The sequence below is a fragment of the Aquarana catesbeiana genome, linkage group LG09 (genome assembly GCF_042186555.1).
Source record: "Aquarana catesbeiana isolate 2022-GZ linkage group LG09, ASM4218655v1, whole genome shotgun sequence".
Classification (NCBI taxonomy): Eukaryota; Metazoa; Chordata; class Amphibia; order Anura; family Ranidae; genus Aquarana; species Aquarana catesbeiana.
In genome coordinates this window covers 150,535,754-150,558,461 of record NC_133332.1, presented here as the reverse complement: position 1 = coordinate 150,558,461, position 22,708 = coordinate 150,535,754, and the positions used below count along the sequence as shown (strand labels likewise).

The following is a 22,708-nucleotide window of genomic DNA, read 5'->3' as shown; positions in this document are numbered from 1 at the left end:
TAATTTCACTTCCTGTCCTGGTTACACTTTTACACACAGAAATGGAGAGAAATTATTGGAGCAGCTTTCTGAAAGCCTGCCTAAAAAAAAAAAAAAAAAAAAAAGCTTCAGTAGGGAATATGGGTTTTTTGACAATAGAAGCTCCTGTGGCATTTGCTCTTAGGAGGCAACTTTCTTTTATTACTTGAAACTTCCGGCAGGTTCCATTTGAAATATAATTAAAGGCAAACTTTTTTTTTTACCTGTTTTGGACAGACTGGAGATGGATTAGAACACCATTAGGTTTTTATTACTGTCTGTACCCCCATTAGGGAGATTCTCCCTCTCTGTTTGTCCCGTTTACCATATTTATTGAAAGTAAAAGAAAATCCCAAATTTTGGGTTGTCCCCAGTAAAGTAATAGAGGAAATATATTTCAATGGGGACACTAGTTCTGGTGGCCTGGGGGTCCTCAAATTCCTTTAATTTGCAGGGATTTCCTATCACTAGGACAAGAAGTTAAGGGAAATCTCCTCAATGGCACAAAGATGGCAAAAATAAACTTTACAGAGGTTATAACCCTCCCTTACGCTATCCAAAAGGAAAAACCAGTTTTGCCTACAGTTCTACTTTAAGACACATCTTCCGCTTGCCGACCGCCCACCGTCATTTGACAGCGGCAGAATGGCTCCCCAGCATGAATCGCCGTATCTGTACGGCGGACACTTTGAGGGATATAGGGGGTGTCACTTAGGAGCCGATGTGCGTGCCCCACACAAATCCCCGTTCTGTCAGGGGTGAAGAGACAGATCTGTTGTTACCAATGCTTAGGAACAACAATTGGTCTCCTCCCCCAGTCAGTCCCATCCCCCCCACAGTTAAAACACATTTAACCCCCTTCCCTGCCAGTGAAAAAAAAAAAAGCACATAAATTGTTTGGGTACGTCGTCGCACGACCACGCAATGGTCAGCTAAAGCGACGCAGTGCCATTTCGCAAAAAATGGCCTGGTCATAAAGGGGGCAAATCCTTCCAGGGCTGAAGTGGTTAAAGTGTAACTCCACTTTTGTGGGGGGGGGGGGTTGGGTGGCAAACAAAGGAAAAAAAAATAAAAGAGTGTGTACAATTGCGATACAAGTCCTGCATGTGTGGTACAGAGGATGCCTGAAATCTGACTTGTAACAAATGTAATTATTGGTAAGATACTCCCAACAGGAACACATCTAAAAAGGGATGCAGGCCCAGCAGCTTTCCTCATTAGTGCTCTGCAGATGCCACAGCTGACTGATAATTATGAAACCACTTCCATTAGACCTACTCAGAACAGAGGCACAGACAAACACACATGGATTTCTTCTGAATAACAAAAACAGGTAGGAATCTGCAACAAAGGTTGTTATAATCCTTGCAATGTACATAGATCACCCAGGGGGAATGTATTTTTCTCAACAAAAGTGGAGTTACGCTTTAAGCGAACACTTACACTTGATGATGGGGATTTTACACAAGATGAAAACTTCTTGAATGACTTGGGTGTTGGAAGTGGGGAATGTGCTGTGCTTCCAGAGCTCCCTGCATATTAATAATATGGATGGTAATGATTACATCAGTTCTCTGGAACTCTATGGGTAAAGCAGTTGCTGCATTGTCTCATTAGCAAACCCATAGCGATCTAGGCTTCCTTTGCCATGCAGAGAGTGTTTCATTTGTAAAAGAAGGCTTGTATACATATAGTGCAAAAAGAAAAAAAAAAGGGATATACACTGCTAATCGAAATAAACAGTGGAATGGTTACTATAGGCAATACCGCTTTACTATGTTCCATTGCTCATCAGCTCTAGTATGTTTGTAAATAACAGTCCAAACACCAAAAGATCTTAAGACATTCAAAGAGTTTACTGAACACTTGCAACAGAAACATGTTAATAAAGGTTGGCCAGTAAACTTTACAAGCAACACTGTTTCAGTGCATAATAATTAACATTCAATTCGGATAGTGATTTTCTAGATCAGTGTGAAAGAAAAAAAAAAAAAAAAAGGAAACCACACGAAAAAGGTACTGGCTTTTTGTTTTGACGATACACATCCGACAGTATTTAAAATGTAAATTATAAATGACAAATCTGGAAACATAAGCTTTATTTTTTTTACAAACAAATCTTATTTAAAAAAATATTTTGTATTTAACAAATTTATACTGTACACAAGTATAATTTGAACAGAATATATTACATTGCTAAAACAATTTTATAAATACTATACAAACAAGCAAGGCTGCAATACCTACAGAAAAAAAAACCCAGAGGGTTAAGATTGGGTCAATGCCTGCTTCTCAAATACTACCATCTTTTTAAGTGTCATCAAAGGGTATTTCTACTTAGAGATGATCAATGAAGAACAAAACGTCATTTTGACAACCAGGGCCTTCTTTTTTTGTTTTGTTTTTTTGGGTGTTGGTTTGCCTTTTTAGGGCCCCCTGACCTTTTGTTGCAGCAAAGTGCTTGAGATTGCTGATAACATTTTAGTGGAGCACTGGAAAGTCAGAGAATGTCATACTTAGAAAGTTAATGGCCCAGAACTTAAACAAAAAAATAAAATAATGGTCTTTTACATTTTAAACTGTCATACAGAAATATGGAACTTGTCATTGCTTATAACCTAAACAATAATAATTGCCTGGCTGTCTGGCTTCAATACGGTCACTGACCCAAAACAAGTATACAGAACAGGATTGGTGACTTTACTGGTGGAATACTACTTAAATAATCTTCCTTCAAGGACCTTACCTATGCAAATTGCATCAAGATGCAGTCACCTACCAGATGCCCAGGGTAGATTGCAAATTCCAAGATAGGCACATAAAAAAAATGGATTTGCCAGGCTAAACTAAAATTTCCTTATTGCTTTTGCCTTCTAAAAAGGGTGAAGGTCAGTCCCTCCACCCCAAATTTCTTTTATGAGCAAAAGCCATCCTCCTATTTATTGTTAAAATTCACTAGGTAGACTGAAGTCGGTTTTTACATATATTAGCACTCATGGAGTGTTTAATTTAAACTGGTTAGCTGCTCTAAATAGGGAGAGATAGCCCGGCCACTGCACACCTTGCCCAGTCTAAGTGGTAAAAGCATGCCTTTAGGGGTCCCCTAAGCATTTCTTGTGGGTCATGGTTGGCTGCTCTATTCAGTTTCTCTAGCAGGTGAAAAGTGGGGTCCTAGTTCCATGAAATGGGAGGCAGGCCAGAATGTTGATCCCCTACTTACTATTACAGAAGCAGTGCTCAGGTTTTTATAGGTCAATATTTCATACATAAAAATATACTAGTGGTATAAAGTAGGTAATGCAATAGTTTTGTCCAAAGCAGAAGGAGCCTTGCATAATAGCTGCACTTCAAACACAAGAATAACCTTTACAGGTATGCCAAATGGCATTTCACAATAACATTAATTTATTCTCTTAGAAGTCCAAGCATGTAATGAGTAGCTACATTGATCGTCTGTTAGCTGAGCTGACATGGTCAGGGAGAGAAGATTTCAATGCAGCAGCACTGATACTGTTATGCTGCATTTTAAAAATAAAGTTTTTAAAAACAAAGCAAAAGAAACAAAAATGAAGTGAGGTCAGTAGCGTATATAGTCTGGTCTCATTGTGAAGAGCTGCTTTTACCCTCGGGCTGGAAACAGGTAAGTGCACCTATGCAAGTTCTTCATGTCTTGAAGTCCCTCTAATCTGGCATATCAATGTTCAGCTTGGGAGGAGGCACAACATATTTGCCTGGGCTTTGTGTAATTACTACGCCAGTCTTTTTTCGAAACATTGGGGCAATTTTGGGAGGTTCTGGTACAGGCGTTTCATCTGCATCTTCACTGTCCTCATGATGAATATCATAGGATATATTGCCGTATTCCCGAAGGAAAGGGAAAATCTCTAGCAGGAACTGACAGAAGTCTTTCCGAATGCCAAACCACCCTAGAAAAAAAATTGCGATTTGTTAGGGTACTGTATAGCCAATACTTTCCTATGCTTCAAATTGTGCTAAGGCACCTCAATCTTTGACAAACTTTCCCAGACCCAGATTATGAATTACCAAATAGATGTTTTGTACTCCCCACACAATTCTTTCCTTGGGAGTTCATTGTGAGACACAGGAAGCCTTAGCCTGTGGGGGATATACCGCCACCTACAAGAAGATTGAACACTTGCAACAAAAAAAGGTGGGCCGGCCCAGGATAATCTCTCCTATTCCCAGCATGCCAATTTTGTAGCAAAGCATTAACAAGAGCAAGATCAAGATCAAAAAACACACACAGGAGTGGGACCTCTGTCCCTCAATGCACTTCAAGAACAGAATTTTATGGAGAGTACCAAAATCCTATTTTCTTGTTCATTCATTGAGGGACATAGGCTATTGAGATGTCCAAAAGCAGAACAACTTTGGGGTGGTTAACAGCCCGAATATCCACCCGGTAGAATGAGAATGTGTGAACAAAAGATCAGGTAACAGCTTGCAAATCTGAGAAACTAGTGGAATGTGCCTTGACAGAAAAAGATGGCACCTGATAAATCTGAAAGATGGCCTGAGTCTGAGTGACCAAGAAGTGGTTGAAAAAGAAGCCAGGTTAACCCTTACAGAAACCCCCAGAAATGACTTGGTCTTTCTGAAGGAAGCAGTGGCTGTGGCGTAGGGTCACTCCCACATCAAACTACTCTAGGCAATCCTCTGATGAACTAGAGCCATAAAAATGAAAGAACAATGTCCTGGTTGAAGCGAGAGGCCAAAACTACTTTTGGTAGGTATGAGGTTGAAGTATGGCCTCATGACCACCTTGTCCTTGTTTAAGACCAGAATTGGTTCTTTACAACAATGTTTCTTAACTCCAGTCCTCAAGTACCCCCTTCAGGGCATGTTTTCAGGCTTTCCATTATTTTGCACAGGTGATTTGATTAGTTTCACTGCCTTGGTAATTACCACAGCCCTTTCATCTGAGGGAAATCCTGAAAACATGACCTGGGGGGTACTTGAGGACTGGAGTTGAGAAACATTGCTTTTACAAAATAAGGCCTAAAGCTCAGACTCTTGCTTCGCAGAATAAGTGGCAACAAGTAATGCAACTTTGTGAATGAAGGTGGACAGTTCAGCATGGATTGGCCGAATTCTGATCCATGTATGAGACGGCCAGTTGTACAGAGGCCGATCTACCAATCAACTTTTGTACACCAGCCGGTCATTTTTTTTTTCCTGAACAATCAGTGCCGCCAGCTATAACCAGCAACACTGATTAGTGTGTTCTGACGGTAAAAAGGGCCCTCGTTGTCAGAACGCAATAGTACAGCGGGAGTGATTCATCAAGTGTGTGGATAGGGGACTCTAATCATCTTTTTTTTCCAACTCGCTGGTTGAATGAAAGAAAATGATTCATGTATGACCAGCTTAACCACTTGCCGACCGCCTCACGTCTATATACGTGAGCAGAGCGGCACGGGCAGGCAAAATCACGTACCTGGTACGTGATTGCCTTCACGCGGGCAGGGGGGTCCCCCCCCCCCGGTGCCATCGGCGGTCGGCATTTGGTTAGGAGCGATGAGGGACGAGGGGGAGACCATCCGATCATGGCCCCCCCCTCGCGATCGCTCCCAGCCAATGAGAAACATCCCCTGCCTCTGTATAGTACACAGAGGCAGAGGATGTGATGTCATCTCTCCTCGGCTGGGCAGTTTCCGTTCCAGCGCCGAGGAGAGACGACATGTAAGTGCACCAACACTCACACACAACACAGTAGAACATGCCAGGCACACTAAACACCCCCGATCGCCCCCAATCACCCCCCCACCCCCCAGTCACAAACTGACACCAGCAGTTTTTTTTTTTTTTCCTGATTACTGCATAGTGTCAGTTTGTGACAGTTACTGTGGTAGGACAGTGAGTGTTAGCCCCCTGTAGGTCTAGGGTACCCCCCTAACCCCCCCTAATAAAGTTTTAACCCCTTGATCACCCCCTGTCGCCAGTGTCGCTAAGCGATCATTTTTCTGATCGCTGTATTAGTGTCACTGGTGACGCTAGTTAGGAACGTAAATATTTAGGTGCGCTGTCAGCGTTTTATAGCGACAGGGACCCCCATATACTATCTAATAAATGTTTTAACCCCTTGATTGCCCCCTAGTTAACCCTTTCACCACTGATCACCGTATAACTGTTACGGGTGACGCTGGTTAGTTCGTTTATTTTTTATAGTGTCAGGGCACCCGCCGTTTATTACCGAATAAAGGTTTAGCCCCCTGATCGCCCGGCGGTGATATGCGTCGCCCCAGGCAGCGTCAGATTAGCGCCAGTACCGCGAACACCCACGCACGCACCGTACACGCACCGTACACCTCCCTTAGTGGTATAGTATCTGAACGCATCAATATCTGATCCGATCAGATCTATACTAGCGTCTCCAGCAGTTTAGGGTTCCCAAAAACGCAGTGTTAGCGGGATCAGCCCAGATACCTGCTAGCACCTGCGTTTTTCCCCTCCGCCCGGCCCAGCTCAGCCCACCCAAGTGCAGTATCGATCGATCACTGTCACTTACAAAACACTAAACGCATAACTGCAGCGTTCGCAGAGTCAGGCCTGATCCCTGCGATCGCTAACAGTTTTCTTGGTAGCATTTTGGTGAACTGGCAAGCACCAGCCCCAGGCAGCGTCAGATTAGCGCCAGTACCGCTAACACCCACGCACGCAGCATACGCCTCCCTTAGTGGTATAGTATCTGATCGGATCAATATCTGATCCGATCAGATCTATACTAGCGTCCCCAGCAGTTTAGGGTACCCAAAAACGCAGTGTTAGCGGGATCAGCCCAGATACCTGCTAGCACCTGCGTTTTGCCCCTCCGCCCGGCCCAGCCCAGCCCACCCAAGTGCAGTATCGATCGATCACTGTCACTTTTTTTTGTAGCGTTTTGGTGAACTGGCAAGCACCAGCGGCCTAGTACACCCCGGTCGTAGTCAAACCAGCACTGCAGTAACACTTGGTGACGTGGCGAGTCCCATAAGTGCAGTTCAAGCTGGTGAGGTGGCAAGCACAAGTAGTGTCCCGCTGCCACCAAAAAGACAAACATAGGCCTGTCGTGCCCATAATGCCCTTCCTGCTGCATTCGCCAATCCTAATTGGGAACCCACCACTTCTGCAGCGCCCGTACTTCCCCCTTTCACATCCCCAACCAAATGCAGTCGGCTGCATGAGAGGCATTTATATGTCCTCCCGAGTACCCCTACCCAACGAACCCCCCCAAAAAAGATGTTGTGTCTGCAGCAAGCGCGGATATAGGCGTGACACCCGCTATTATTGTCCCTCCTGTCCTGACAATCCTGGTCTTTGCATTGGTGAATGTTTTGAACGCTACCATTCACTAGTTGAGTATTAGCGTAGGGTACAGCATTGCACAGACTAGGCACACTTTCACAGGGTCTCCCAAGATGCCATCGCATTTTGAGAGACCCGAACCTGGAACCGGTTACAGTTATAAAAGTTACAGTTACAAAAAAAAGTGTAAAAAAAAAAAAAACACAAACAAAAATAAAAAAAAATAGTTGTCGTTTCATTGTTCTCTCTCTCTCTATTCTCTCTCTATTGTTCTGCTCTTTTTTACTGTATTATATTCTGCAATGTTTTATCATGTTTGCTTTTCAGGTATGCAATTTTTTATACTTTACCGTTTACTGTGCTTTATTGTTAACCATTTTTTTGTCTTCAGGTACGCCATTCACGACTTTGAGTGGTTATACCAGAATGATGCCTGCAGGTTTAGGTATCATCTTGGTATCATTCTTTTTAGCCAGCGGTCGGCTTTCATGTAAAAGCAATCCTAGCGGCTAATTAGCCTCTAGACTGCTTTTACAAGCAGTGGGAGGGAATGCCCCCCGCCCCCCCCCCACCGTCTTCCGTGTTTTTCTCTGGCTCTCCTGTCTCAACAGGGAACCTGAGAATGCAGCCGGTGATTCAGCCAGCTGACCATAGAGCTGATCAGAGACCAGAGTGGCTCCAAACATCTCTATGGCCTAAGAAACCGGAAGCTACGAGCATTTTATGACTTAGATTTCGCCGGATGTAAACAGCGCCATTGGGAAATTGGGGAAGCATTTTATCACACCGATCTTGGTGTGGTCAGATGCTTTGAGGGCAGAGGAGAGATCTAGGGTCTAATAGACCCCAATTTTTTCAAAAAAGAGTACCTGTCACTACCTATTGCTATCATAGGGGATATTTACATTCCCTGAGATAACAATAAAAATGATTTAAAAAAAAAAAATGAAAGGAAAAGTTTAAAAATAAGATAAAAAAGCAAAAAAATAATAAAGAAAAAAAAAAAAAAAAAAAAAAGCACCCCTGTCCCCCCTGCTCTCGCGCTAAGGCGAACGCAAGCGTCGGTCTGGCGTCAAATGTAAACAGCAATTGCACCATGCATGTGAGGTATCACCGCAAAGGTCAGATCGAGGGCAGTAATTTTAGCAGTAGACCTCCTCTGTAAATCTAAAGTGGTAACCTGTAAAGGCTTTTAAAGGCTTTTAAAAATGTATTAATTTTGTTGCCACTGCACGTTTGTGCGCAATTTTAAAGCATGTCATGTTTGGTATCCATGTACTCAGCCTAAGATCATCTTTTTTATTTCATCAAACATTTGGGCCATATAGTGTGTTTTAGTGCATTAAAATTTAAAAAAGTGTGTTTTTTCCACAAAAAATGCGTTTGAAAAATCGCTGCGCAATTACTGTGTGAAAAAAAAAAATGAAACACCCACCATTTTAATCTGTAGGGCATTTGCTTTAAAATAATATATAATGTTTGGGGGTTCAAAGTAATTTTCTTGCAAAAAAAAATAATTTTTTCATGTAATCAAAAAGTGTCAGAAAGGGCTTTGTCTTCAAGTGGTTAGAAGAGTGGGTGATGTGTGACATAAGCTTCTAAATGTCGTGCATAAAATGCCAGGACCGTTCAAACCCCCCCCCCAAATGACCCCATTTTGGAAAGTAGACACCCCAAGCTATTTGCTGAGAGGCATGTCAAGTCCATGGAATATTTTATATTGTGACACAAGTTGCGGGAAAGAGACAAATTTTATTTATTTATTTATTTTTTTTGCACAAAGTTGTCACTAAATGTTATATTGCTCAAACATGCCATGGTGATTTGTGAAATTACACCCCAAAATAAATTCTGTTGCTTCTCCTGAGTACGGGGATACCACATGTGTGAGACTTTTTGGGAGCCTAGCCGCGCACGGGACTCCGAAAACCAAGCACCGCCTTCAGGCTTTCTAAGGCCGTAAATTTTTGATTTCACTCTTCACTGCCTATCACAGTTTCGGAGGCCATGGAATGCCCAGGTGGCACAAAACCCCCCAAATGACCCAATTTTGGAAAGTAGACACCCCAGGCTATTTGCTGAGAGGTATAGTGAGTATTTTGCAGACCTCACTTTTTGTCACAAAGTTTTGAAAATTGAAAAAAGAAAAAAAAAAAAATTTTTTTCTGGTCTTTCTTAATTTTCAAAAACAAATGAGAGCTGCAAAATACTCACCATGCCTCTCAGCAAATAGCTTGGGGTGTCTACTTTCCAAAATTGGGTCATTTGGGGGGGGGTTTGTGCCATCTTGGCATTTTATGGCCTTCAAAACTGTGATAGGTAGTGAGGAGTGAAATCAAAAATGTATGCCCTTAGAAATCCTGAAGGCGGTGATTGGTTTTCGGGGCCCCGTACGCGGCTAGGCTCCCAAAAAGTGCCACACATGTGGTATCCCCGTACTCAGGAGAAGCAGCTGAATGTATTTTGGGGTGCAATTCCACATATGCCCATGGCCTGTGTGAGCAATATATCATTTAGTGACAACTTTTTGTAAATTTTTTTTTTTTTTTTTTTTTTGTCATTATTCAATCACTTGGGACAAAAAAAATAAATATTCAATGGGCTCAACATGCCTCTCAGCAATTTCCTTGGGGTGTCTACTTTCCAAAATGGGGTCATTTGGGGGGGGGGTTGTACTGCCCTGCCATTTTAGCACCTCAAGAAATGACATAGGCGGTCATAAACTAAAAGCTGTGTAAATTCCAGAAAATGTACCCTAGTTTGTAGACGCTATAACTTTTGCGCAAACCAATAAATATACGCTTATTGACATTTTTTTTTACCAAAGACATGTGGCCGAATACATTTTGGCCTAAATGTATGACTAAAATTTAGTTTATTGGATTTTTTTTATAACAAAAAGTAGAAAATATCATTTTTTTTCAAAATTTTCGGTCTTTTTCCGTTTATAGCGCAAAAAATAAAAACGGCAGAGGTGATCAAATACCATCAAAAGAAAGCTCTATTTGTGGGAAGAAAAGGATGCAAATTTCGTTTGGGTACAGCATTGCATGACCGCGCAATTAGCAGTTAAAGCGACGCAGTGCCGAATTGTAAAAAGACCTCTGGTCAGGAAGGGGGTAAATCCTTCCGGGGCTGAAGTGGTTAAGAGTGGAATGGGGAATATCCCTAATAGGTTAAAATTATGTTTTTTGAAATGCTCAGAGAGCCAAATTAAACTCCAGTGGAGTCACAATGGATCCACATGGGGGAAACTCTGCAGAAAAGGTCTTCATTAAATAGTGGGAAGCCATCTAGCAAAGTAACCTGACCCTTAATAGTGCTAAGGCCCAAATGATGCTCCAGAACAATTGGCAAGAGGCCAGGAATCCCACAGAGAATTTCTTGGGAAAAATATATCTTGCCCGCATGCCCAACAGAGTTAGGGAGACTAGGAGGATGGAATAGACTCTGGTGCAGCTCTGTATAGAAAACCAACTTCCGGGGGCGTGGCCTGGACGGGAAACGAGATGGCTGCTTGAACAAGAAGCTCCCGCACTTGGAGGACGATAAACGCCTTATTTGGGGCTCTAAATTCGCTCACCCATGATGGGAAAGCCCAACAGAAGTACCTCAACACCCCGTACACAAAAAGAGCCAGGCACGCAGATCAGCGGAAACATCCCAGAGATTTTCCGGACCAGACAAACGGTGCACCTCGAGGCATCACAGGCCGCACGGGCCTCACACGCTATACAGGCCTCATCCCCGGACTCAATTAGAAGCAGCACGGACCCGACTATGGACAAAGACGACCCTGGAGCTCCGCTGCCAAGCCTACTAGACCTACAAAGAGACCTCCAGAGGGTGGCCCTAGACATCAAACATACCATGATGTCGGCGATTTCAGATCTCAAGGCGGACATTCACGCAATGAACGATCGAATCGCAACAGTGGAGGAGAATACGCGTACACAGGCGACCGCTATCAGGCAAGTACAGAAAACGTATGATGCACAGCTGCCACACTTATTTGAGCTCCACAGACAAGTGGAAGACCTGGACAATAGGGGACGCAGGCACAACGTGAGAGTGAGGGGGGTCCCGGAGGGAATTGACCAGGCCGCACTACAACACACAGTATGTTCCATCTTTAATGACTTATTGGGCCGACCAGCAGACTCCCCCGTAGAGATGGAACGCATACACCGCGCATTAAGACCCCCTCCCTGCGACAATGAACCACCCAGGGACATCATCTGCTGTATTGTCAACTTCCCCTTGAAAGAGGAGATTCTTAAAAAAGCAAGAGATAGAGGCCGCATATTACTCAATGGTACTGAAGTAAAATTGTTTCAGGACCTATCTCAAATCACTCTACAAAACAGACGTACCCTGCGCCCCCTGCTGGAAGTACTTCGCTCGCATAACATCCAGTATAGATGGAAATTCCCGTTCTGCCTGTCAGCATCCACTAGGGGTCGCACTGCCTTTCTTAGAACCCCGGAAGACCTACCCGCCTTCTGCGAACAAATGGACATTCCTCAGATGGACATACCAGAGTGGCATGCTTTCTACTTCCCTGTGGATCCATGGAAGCCAGTCTCATGCGAGTCATCTCCCAAAGCCCAAAGACAACGATCCAGACGACGCAGACTGGACCCTACCTCACCTGGAGATCGTCAGTCCCGCCGTGACCTCTCAGCACGCAGCCCAGGCCTGGCAGGCACTCCTCGTCTGAACCACTAGAAGACATCACCCTCATTTGTACTAACCATATGGTTACTACACAGTAACTCTAACTCTTCCTCCCTTCTAACATACTTCCACCCCCCTTCCCCCCTCCTTTTTTTTTTTTTTTTTTTTTTTTTTTTTTTTTTTTTTTTTTCTTATCCTCCTCTCCGTGTAGCTGAAGAAGCAACACCAGCCTCCTCAAAGACTAACACTGTCAACCCTTCGCTCAGATAAGAGACGCATATACATAATCCTGGCAATCACTTCACCACCTCATCTGGACTTGTGAGTAACGCCTCAGTCAGAGGTGACCGATCAGTTATCTTCTTCAGTCGCAGCACTAACACTAATGCCAGGTCTACACTTGCCTCAGGTGTATCATTTGTTGCCCGAATAGGCCATTTCCTCTTGCTTAAAGCAAAGGGATGTATTTCCATTTCTTTTCTTAGTTATGTTAAAAACGCTTATTTTGTTTGTTTTAAATGGTTAAGACTGTGCGTGTAAGACAACAGTGGGAGCCTGGATCCTTAAACCCTCTACTCTTGCCTAAACATGGGGTAGGGGAGACCTATTTTCGCCAGAACATGCAGTTAATTCTCCCTTCCAATGATATTAATCCTACCTCTTCCAAGCCCTATGAACCTAGATTAAGCACTCTGAAATCCTACGGAACCACTAATTAGAAGGAAATGATGCTAATCCATCCCATTGACAACAAACCCTTATCAATACAAACACCCCTTAGAGTTAAGGTCTGCACCACCTAAGTTTTTAAATACACTTGGCGTGGAGATCCAGGCTCCCACACTAACAGGTTTGCCCCTTTGATAAGGGGAGCAGGAAATTCGTAATGTAAAGGAACACTGAACAAACCTAACTACAATACCACACAGAAGTTTATGAGTAGCAGTTTACTCTCCCTTTTCCTAATGATTGAGCCCCCCAAGAGGTCAGGCTATCATAGGCGGTTATTCTTGTTTATTTTCTACATGTTTACTATGCTTTGAGAGGGAAAGAGAAAGAGAATTTTTTTTTTTTTTTTTTTTCTCTTTTTTTCTTTCTTTGTTGTTAACCTTAGGGATCCTGGGATACTATTATTATTACCAGAAGCAGTACATAAAGTACCACAACTTATACTAACCACAGGAATGAACCAACAGTCTTATGGTCCCGGATCACCCATACATAGACTCCTTTACTGTAGTGTAACGCATAAGTCCACAAGCCCCCAACCACTAACATTCAGCAGGTTTCGTCCTCCATAGTGCTGCAGCACTCCTTCCTACCACAGTTCACTTACCCCACACAGCTGTCCGTACGGACTAGAGCTACTAACCCGGCCATCTACCCCATAGGTGGATAGGCAAACCTACGTCCACCTCCGGTACACCCTATTCGCGTACCCATTCTAATTTTGAGGTACGTCCCCTCACCCCCCAGACTTTAAGTTTACCTAATTTGACTCTCCTTTGCCTCTTCTCCTACCCCCTTCCCCCTCCCCCTCCCGCTCCTTCTACCTCCTACCCTCCCACTTCCTTTTTGCCCCATTATCTCTATTGGGTCTATCCCCCCCTGTCCATTCTGCACTTTCTCTACCTTCCATCCTCTCTACGGGGCGGGGGCCGCCCCTCCTTCCCCCCCTCCAGCCCTCATTTACTCATTGTTCCACCCTACAACACGTGCGCAAGACACGACACTAGCTAGCTCAACTTAGTACCCTCTGATTATATAAACACCCACAATGTCGAAGAAAGCTGCAATCTCTACACAACAACTCTCTCTCAAATGCCTATCACTAAATGTAAAAGGTTTAAATATCCCGGAAAAAAGGACGCAAGTATTATCAGAACTGACAAAACACAAAGCCCACTTCCTCCTACTACAGGAAACACATTTCTGCGCAAAATATATCCCCAAACTGTCGAACCATGTATATAAACAGGCACTCCACGCCACGAACCCAACCTCAAAAACAAAAGGAGTTTCTATCCTTATTTCCAAACACGCTGACTTTCAATTGAAAGACTCCCTGATTGACCAAGAGGGTAGATACATTTTTATCAAAGGCACTTACGCATTAAAACCAATCACAATTGCTAATGTGTACTGCCCAAATGAGCACCAAGTAACTTTCTTCAGACAAATCTGTGACCTCCTATCCACATTTCAAGAGGGTATATTACTTCTTGGTGGCGATTTCAATGTCCCACTAAATCCAAACCTAGATTCCTCCACGGGAACCTCTGTGCTCCCCTATCGGGCATTGCGACAAATTAAACTCCAATTACAGAACTTGACACTCCATGACTCCTGGCGTACCATACACCCGACGGACAAAGATTATACATTCTTCTCCTCCCCACACCAAAAATACTCGAGAATTGACTATATATTTCTATCCCAAACAGACTTAACTCACCTCTCCCACGCCACAATAGAACCTATGTTCCTATCGGACCATCACCCCATCACGATCACTCTAACATTCCCGGACTACAACACTAGAACCAAAACATGGAGACTTAATCCATCCCTCCTTAAAGACCCTGACGTAATAAGACAAATAAACACCCGACTTCAACAGTACTTTCAAGAAAATTCCTCCCCAGAGATAACCCCGGTTACGATCTGGGAAGCCCATAAATGTGTCATAAGGGGGAAACTCATAGCCCTGGCAACAAAAGAGAAGAAAATCAGACAGGCCCATATTGCATCCCTCATCGAAACTATTAATAAACTCGAAAAAACACACAAACAATCCACATCTCAATCCACATTACAGGACCTTCTTTATGCTAGGACCAATCTAATGGAAGAACTAGGAAAACGCACGAGGCGTCAATATGTACTCAGACAAAAAGTTTTTTACGAACACGGTAACAAAAGCGGAAGATTGCTTGCCCGCACTATACAAGCGGCCAAGACTTCTTCCATAATTCACCACCTTCGCACCGACGGGGGTGCGGTGATTTCTAAAAATGAGGACATTGCGGCCCATTTCGAAAGCTTTTACTCTAAACTATATAATCTGCCATCCCATAATACAGACTCACCCAACACCTCTCCTCGCCAATCTCAAATACATGACTTTCTAACCCAATACTGCCCTAAACCAATAACCCCACAACAAGCCGCTAATTTAGAAGGACACATGACCATAGAGGAATTGGGTTTGGCAATAAAACAAATGAAAGTAGGCAAGAGCCCAGGCCCAGACGGTCTACCACTAATTTACTACAAAAGCTTCCTAGAAACGCTCTCACCGCAAATGCTCAAGGCCTTCAATTCCCTAGCGGCCCCTTCCACCTCACCAGGCAATATGCTTGAAGCCCATATAGCAGTTATACCAAAAGCAGATAAGGATCCATCCCTGGCGGCCAATTACAGACCCATCTCATTACTCAATGTGGATATCAAACTGTATGCAAAAATTCTAGCAAATAGACTATTACCCCTGATTCCTGGCCTGATCTCAGCAGACCAGGTGGGTTTTGTCCCGGGACGGGAGGCCAGAGAGAACACCATCCGCACCTTAAACATACACCACTGGCTTACCTCCTCGGGAACGGAGGGATTCCTACTATCTCTCGATGCCGAGAAGGCGTTTGACAGGGTGGCTTGGGATTATATGCGCGCAGTGCTGAAGGGCATTGGTCTACCACCCCACATATATAACTACATCACCGCTTTATACGACAATCCCTCGGCAAAAGTAAAAGCAAACGGCCTCCTGTCAAACGCCTTCCCAATAACCAATGGTACCCGTCAGGGGTGTCCTTTGTCCCCTCTTATTTTTGTATTGTCTCTAGAGCCCCTCCTAAATAGACTACGTGCGAACACGGACATCCAGGGAATAACTATAAATCGGAGGGAATTTAAGGTAGCAGCTTTCGCAGACGATATCCTGCTAACACTCCAATCACCTCACATCACCCTACCCAACTTATTGAAAGACATCAACCACTTTGGGGCCTTATCGAATCTTAAGATAAACTACCCTAAATCACACGCTTTGAACATATCCCTTCCCCCACAGGTGGTCACTCACTGCCAAGACTCATTTCCCTTTCAGTGGAAAAACACCGCCATTACTTACCTAGGCATCCAAATCACCAAACAACTTACAGACCTATATGAGCAGAATTTCCTCCCTGCTCTCTCGAAAATTCAGACGGATCTAAAAGAGTGGGCCACGCTCAACGTTTCGTGGTTCGGACGCTCGGCCTTGATTAAAATGATTGTCCTCCCTCGCCTCCTATATTTAATGCAGACCATCCCAATACATTTACCCCCCGCATTTTTTCACTCATACAAAAAGGCATGTACGACCTTTATCTGGAGGAGCAGCCCTCCAAGAATCAAATACTCTCGTCTGACCTCTAGCAAGACCAAAGGTGGGATTGCACTTCCAGATCTCTACAAATATTACTTAGCCTGCCATTTAACCAGAGTAGTGGACTGGTGTACTACCAGATCAGGGAAACCCTGGGTGACTCTGGAAAATTCCTTGGTACCTGGCCATTTACACTACCTCCCCTGGATCTCATCCAAACACTGGACACAACCAATCAAGAAACACCCTCTCATTTACCCATCACTGCTCGCCCTCAACTCTGCCATGACAACCTCTCAATTATCTTCACGACCAGGGCCTTTGACCTCCCTGAGGGGAAACCCAGATTTCCCCCCGGGGCTGTCAAACACATTCTTAAAACAAGAATGGCCACATGAAGAAGTCCAAGCTCACCATTTCTTCCACGCAGACCGGCTACGAACATATGAAAACCTCAAATCCTTATCCCTCACAAGAAATTTTCCTTTTTGGACATATAGACAGCTGACACACTTTCTCTCTTCTACTACCTCCAATAACACATGGACGAGAAAACTAACCCCACTTGAAACATTATGCACTCAGAACACGTCTCAAAGACACCTAATATCCACCATCTATTCTCTCCTCCAAGAAACACCACACCACTCTCAAACTGAATCCCTTCACTTATCCTGGCACAAAGACCTACACTTAGACCTCACTGAGGAAGACTGGGAGACCATATATATTCATACCCACAAAGGCTCACTAAATGTTGCCATCCAAGAGAATGGGTACAAAATACTTACCAAATGGTACAGAACACCATCTCGCATACATAAATTCGCGCCCTCGATCCCAAATACATGCTGGAGGTGTAATGGTGACGTAGGCTCTATGATCCACATATGGTGGGAATGTCCGACCCTTCAGGTTTTTTGGAGGGAGGTTCACGACATAATACAAAGAGTCACTACTTACACCCTGGACTTCGCTCCAGCACAATATCTCCTCCATCATACAACCCTACCTAAAAGATCTTACCATAAATCACTGGCCATGCATATGGTAAACGCAGCTAGATTATGCATTCCTGTCAAATGGCGCTCAACCAGCCCCCCGACAATCAGAGAATGGCTGACAAAGATTGCTAAAATTGAGGAGATGGAAGAATTGATCTATACCTCACAAGATCGCATACAAAAATTCACCAACATATGGGCCTGCTGGTTTCATTTTAAAACCACTAATTGCTACAAGTCGTACTTCCCAATCTGACATCTTCCCTCCCTTAGGAGGCAAGAGGATCCTCAGGAACCCCCAAATACGAGACAGGCTGGCCGGGAGGGGGGGGCGGCCCTCCTACCCCCTATCCTATCCCCCCTTTCTTACCCTAACATTGTATCTATATCCTTCCCCTACCGTCTCCCTCTTTTCCCCCTTCCTCCCTCTGTTTTTCCCTATACTCACTTCCCCTTCTAAACCTTTATACCACTCCCATATTACCTAAAGTATATTTCCTTTTTACCCGAACCCTTACGTAACCCTCTCGCAATATCAGACTGTGACAACACGACACAGTCCAAGACCTAATAGAGACAAACCTTCTTGCTTTAGTTTCACACAAGTCTCATACCCCCACCCACTATGTTCCGGACTCTGTTGTACTTAAACCACGCAAAGTACTCATGATCTCTATAAGACTTGTATGCAAATACTGTCTCGTAGCAATGTACCTAGAGAGTTCTCCTTTCATGCATTCTTATTCTCCTACCATATGTTTGTACTCCCCATGACATCAGTGACAGTTATACTTTTTGTATCATTATTGTATAAAATGTCATGGAGCACCTGTCAAAATCTGTTCAACTGTCTATATATGTAATTGTGATAACTTCTTAATAAACTCTTTTTTGTGGAAAAAAAAAAAGAAAACCAACTTCCATTTTTTTTGTCAAAGCTTAATTGAACAAGCTGAAGTTAGAAGCCGACTGGCTACCATGCACAGCTGGACCAGATTTTACACTCTCAAGTTTTAGTAAATCAACCCCTGTGTGTCATGCACAACGAGAACAATTAAAGGAGTGTTTATTGGAGTCCACCGGTACAGTGGGACTGACTCTATACATCTAACCAACCAGGCATGTTGCACTGCAAGGTGGAATGCAACATAGCTCCGGTACGAGGGCAAGCCTTAGATACGCACAAGCCCAGCAGATGGGTCAGGCGACCAATGGTGACCAGATAACTGTAAGCAGGAGACAGAAAGGAACCAAAAGAGAATTCCATGTGTGACTTGCAAATGAGATCAGCAGCGATAAGAAGTTTCCACAATGAGGATTACTGGGAAAGAGTACAGAGCAAACACACACACACACACACACAGGACAATCCACACAGCAGATGAACTCAGCACTTGATTTCTCAGCGTTAACCTCTTCCATGCTAAAAACCAGTGGAGAGCAGGAATTTTAAATGGCACCCAGCCATCCTAGTGTCTAACTCTTGGTCCTTAGCCTGAACGTCCTACTCATAAAGTGAGTCTTCAAAGACAGGGTCACACCTGGGACTATGCAAAAGCTGTGGACCGGAAGAGCATTCCACAACTCAAGTCTGGAAAATGCCACAATGCAGAGACCAGTGCCCGAAGGTCACAGTCCAGGCTACTGGGGTCCATGTACTGCTCTGCTGAGGAAAGGCTGGTCTGGATAGTTGCATATACAGTAGAAACCTGCTCAGCAGTCATATGGCAGGAATTTTGATTGAAGAAGAAATAGGAGCTAGCTAGGTTAGTTTTTTCTCAGAAGAGCAGAGAAAAAGGCATCCATCCTCCTAGGACACTAGCAAAAAAAAAAAAAAAAAAAAGGCATGCCGGGAGTTAAATGAGTTATCCTGGGCTAGCCCAAATTTTTTTAGTTTGTTAATGTCCAATCCACCAATAGAGAACAAGATACCCTGACACTCAGTCTTCCTGTGTCCCTCAGTGGGGGGGGGAAAAAAAAAAAAAGGAGAGTTTGATTCCTAAAGCTAGGTACGCACAGGACAAAAACTGTATAAAAACGGTTGCTTCAGAAGGCACCGGCCAACTTTCAGCCCGTGTGTACAGCATCTTGTCCGACAGACGTCAGTCTCACAACTGGCTTCTGAGGAACGAGTATGCTGGAAAACCAGCATCTGATCAGCACGCGCAGCCAATCACTGTGTTCTGGAAGGGGACAGTCCCACTGTCAGAACACAATAGCACAATAGAGAGATCAGGGCACGGCGCGGCCACAATCGCCGCACGCGCGAGAGCAGCCGTATTGGGACGACGTCATATCACCTCGTCCCAGAACGAGAGCCGTCCCGCCGTCATTTGACGGTGGGCAGGCAGTAACTGGTTAAAAGGATAACTTTACCTTTAAAAATAAACAAATGCACATTTTTTGCAGGTAGCTTTGGGTGTACTGTCAGGCTCCTGCAGATAGCCAGGCAGTTACTGAATGACAGGAAGCTCAATGATCTACCCTAGAGCGCTCATCAATGCCCTGGTAGTTCATTAAAGACTACAAGCAGTCAGCCTCAAAGGCTGATGGTAGTTGTAGTTCATTGATTCACAGAACTCTATGAATGAATTTTTTTTTTTTTTAACCACTTCAATACAGGGCACTTATACACCTTCCTGCCCAGACCACTTTTCAGCGCTGTCGCAGTTTGAATGACAATTGCGCAGTCATGCTACACTGTACCCAAACTAAATTTTTATCATTTTGTTCCCACAAATAGAGCTTTCTTTTGGTGGTATTTGATCACCTCTGCGGTTTTTATTTTTTGCGAAACAAATAAAAAAAGACCGAAAATTTTGAAAAAAATAAAAGTTTTGCTTTTGTTCCTGTTAAAAAAATTTGTAAATAAGTAAGTTTTCTCTTTCACTGATGGGCACTGATAAGGCAGCACCAATGAGCGGGCACTGATATGCAGCACTGATGGGCATTGATAGGCAGCACTGAAAGGCTGCAAAGATGGGTTCTTATGGGTGGCACTGATAGGCGGCACTGCTGCGCACTGATACGTGGCACTGATGGGTACTGATACGCAGCAGTGGTAGGCATTGGAGTGGGCACTGATTGGCAGCTGCCTAGGGGGCATACCTGGTGGTCCAGTGTGGATGGTTTCCCTGGTGGTCCTGGGCGGCATCCCTGGTGGTCCTGGGTAGGATCCGAGGGGGGGCTGTGCAATCAGCACAACCCCCGTCAGCACAGACCCCTGTCAGGAGAGCAGCCGATCGGCTCTCCTCTACTCGTGTCTGTCAGATGCGAGTGAGGAAAAGCCGATCAACGGCTCTTCCTATTTACATCGTGATCAGCCGTGATTGGACACGGCTGATCACGTGGTAAAGAGTCTTCGTCAGAGACTCTTTACCTAGATCGGTGTTGTGGGGTGTCAGACTGACACCCCGCAACAACGATCGCCTCGATGCGTGCCCCCGGGGGCGCGCAGCGGCTCAATATCCTGCGAACGTCATATGACGCCCAGTCAGGATATTGAAACCACTTTGCCGCCGTCATTCTGCTATATAGCGGGCGGCAAGTGGTTAATTATTTTTGGGATATTTATTATAGCAAAAGAGTACAAAATATAAAACAATGTGATCAAATACCACCAAAAGCAAGCTGTATTTGTGGGGAAAAAAAAGCACATAAATTTTGTTTGGGTACAACGTCGCACGGCCGCGCTACTGTCGCGAAGCAGTGCTGTATTGCAAAAAATGGCCTAGTCAGGAAGGGGGCAAATCCGGGGCTGAAGTGGTTAAAATTCATCTGTATATCTGAACCCTTAAAAGGTTTACTTCAATTACAAGGGTGACAATCTAAAGCTTCACTGTAGGCCAGGATTTTATATGCTTAAAATTATTTGCTCTACTGATTACTACTCACAGTGATTGCCTCCTTTTTGCCCAAATGTTGTTGCCATCAGAGTGATTAAAGAAAGCCATAAAGGGACAAAGATTGGGATGTAGGAGAACAAGTTATGGTCATCTAGGCGATGTACAAGCAGAATCTAAAAGACAAATATAACAACATATAAAATCATCAGTAAAAGTCAATAACCTCAACTTCTTTTGTCTAAACACAAAATAACACATATGTGAATTTAAAAAGCCAACTCTGGGCTATTTTTTTAACACCCCCCCCCCCCCCCCCCAAGAGGAAAAAACAAAATAAGCAGCTCTCAGTGGAATAGTCACCATCCTGTATAATTCAACCTGGAACACTTAGAAGATACTTTAAGTGCAAGGTGTTCTGGGCTCAGCCCCGGAGGAAACAATGCTACAGCACTGTGCACCCAGTGTAATGATGTAGAGGACAGTCCTGACATCACATCAGTGAAGAACTGCCTCACGGAGGACTGCCTACTATAAAATAGGGTCCAAAGAGCATTCAGAACATTACAGGATGATGGCCTGAGGAAGACCTGAATTGGGCTTTAACATCAGCTGACTTAAAGCAATCCTGTCAGAGAAACAGAGGCTCTGTAACAGCTGACCTCTCTGTTAAAATGCCTGGCAGTCATACTGACATTCTTGCTTCAATGTGCTGGCCCAGACTAAGAATGCAGATTAGAACTTCTGTCTTTTCTCAGATATACCTTATCTGCGTATTTGTTTATGAGCCAGTGACTCAATGTATAAAACACATTGGTTCAAAATAAGCAGGCAAGACCTACAATCCAGCATTTACATGCATTTGGGTAAATGGCATTTAAATGTGACCATATTAGCATTAGAAATATTTTTGTTTGCATTGTCAACTTTAAAATACCTCAAAAGTAAGTAACGGCACAACTATAGCCATCCAACTAACTGCCATGGTGATGTGTGTCCGTCGTTGTTCGGCTATGACATCCATCGATCGCAAGAAAAGGACGGACCACACAATATAATACAAAACCACTAAACACAGGAAGGACATAAGAATCCAGAGGGGCACACACACCACCTAAATAGAAAAGAAATGGTTAAATGACACATTAAAACTACCACATGTAACTAATTAAACCTCAGCTATCCAAGAATGTTAACGCTGTGGCAGACACACATGGCTTAAATCAAAACTAAGGGGGAAAAACATGCTTACCAGCCATGGCCAAGTGATGATGCCGTCAAGTCTTAGTGCAATGAATATGAACTGCAATATATTAACAGAGCACAAGATCTCCAACTGCAAAAGAGGGGAAAACAAAAACATTTTCTATATCTAAATAAGCGTAATGTGAAAGTTTCTGTATATATATTCCACTACCCCCAATTGAGTGAGATACCATCTGTGCGGCCTTTCTCAGAACACCACAGCCACTTATCATAATCGTCCCTGCTGG

General features: G+C 43.9%; 1 protein-coding gene across 1 annotated transcript in view; it reads right to left on the bottom strand.

Moving 5' to 3' along the window:
• Positions 1 to 1,855: 1,855 nt before the first annotated feature.
• Positions 1,856 to 22,708, bottom strand: part of TMEM185A (transmembrane protein 185A) — a 61,566-nt gene continuing 40,713 nt past the window's right edge. The window contains exons 4-7 of the mRNA XM_073599271.1: positions 22,468 to 22,551; positions 22,153 to 22,329; positions 21,268 to 21,391; positions 1,856 to 3,944 (exon numbers count right to left, since the gene is read on the bottom strand). Coding sequence (XP_073455372.1) covers positions 3,700 to 3,944; positions 21,268 to 21,391; positions 22,153 to 22,329; positions 22,468 to 22,551 — 630 coding nt within the window. The 3' untranslated portion in view covers positions 1,856 to 3,699. The remainder of the gene's footprint in view (positions 3,945 to 21,267; positions 21,392 to 22,152; positions 22,330 to 22,467; positions 22,552 to 22,708) is intronic.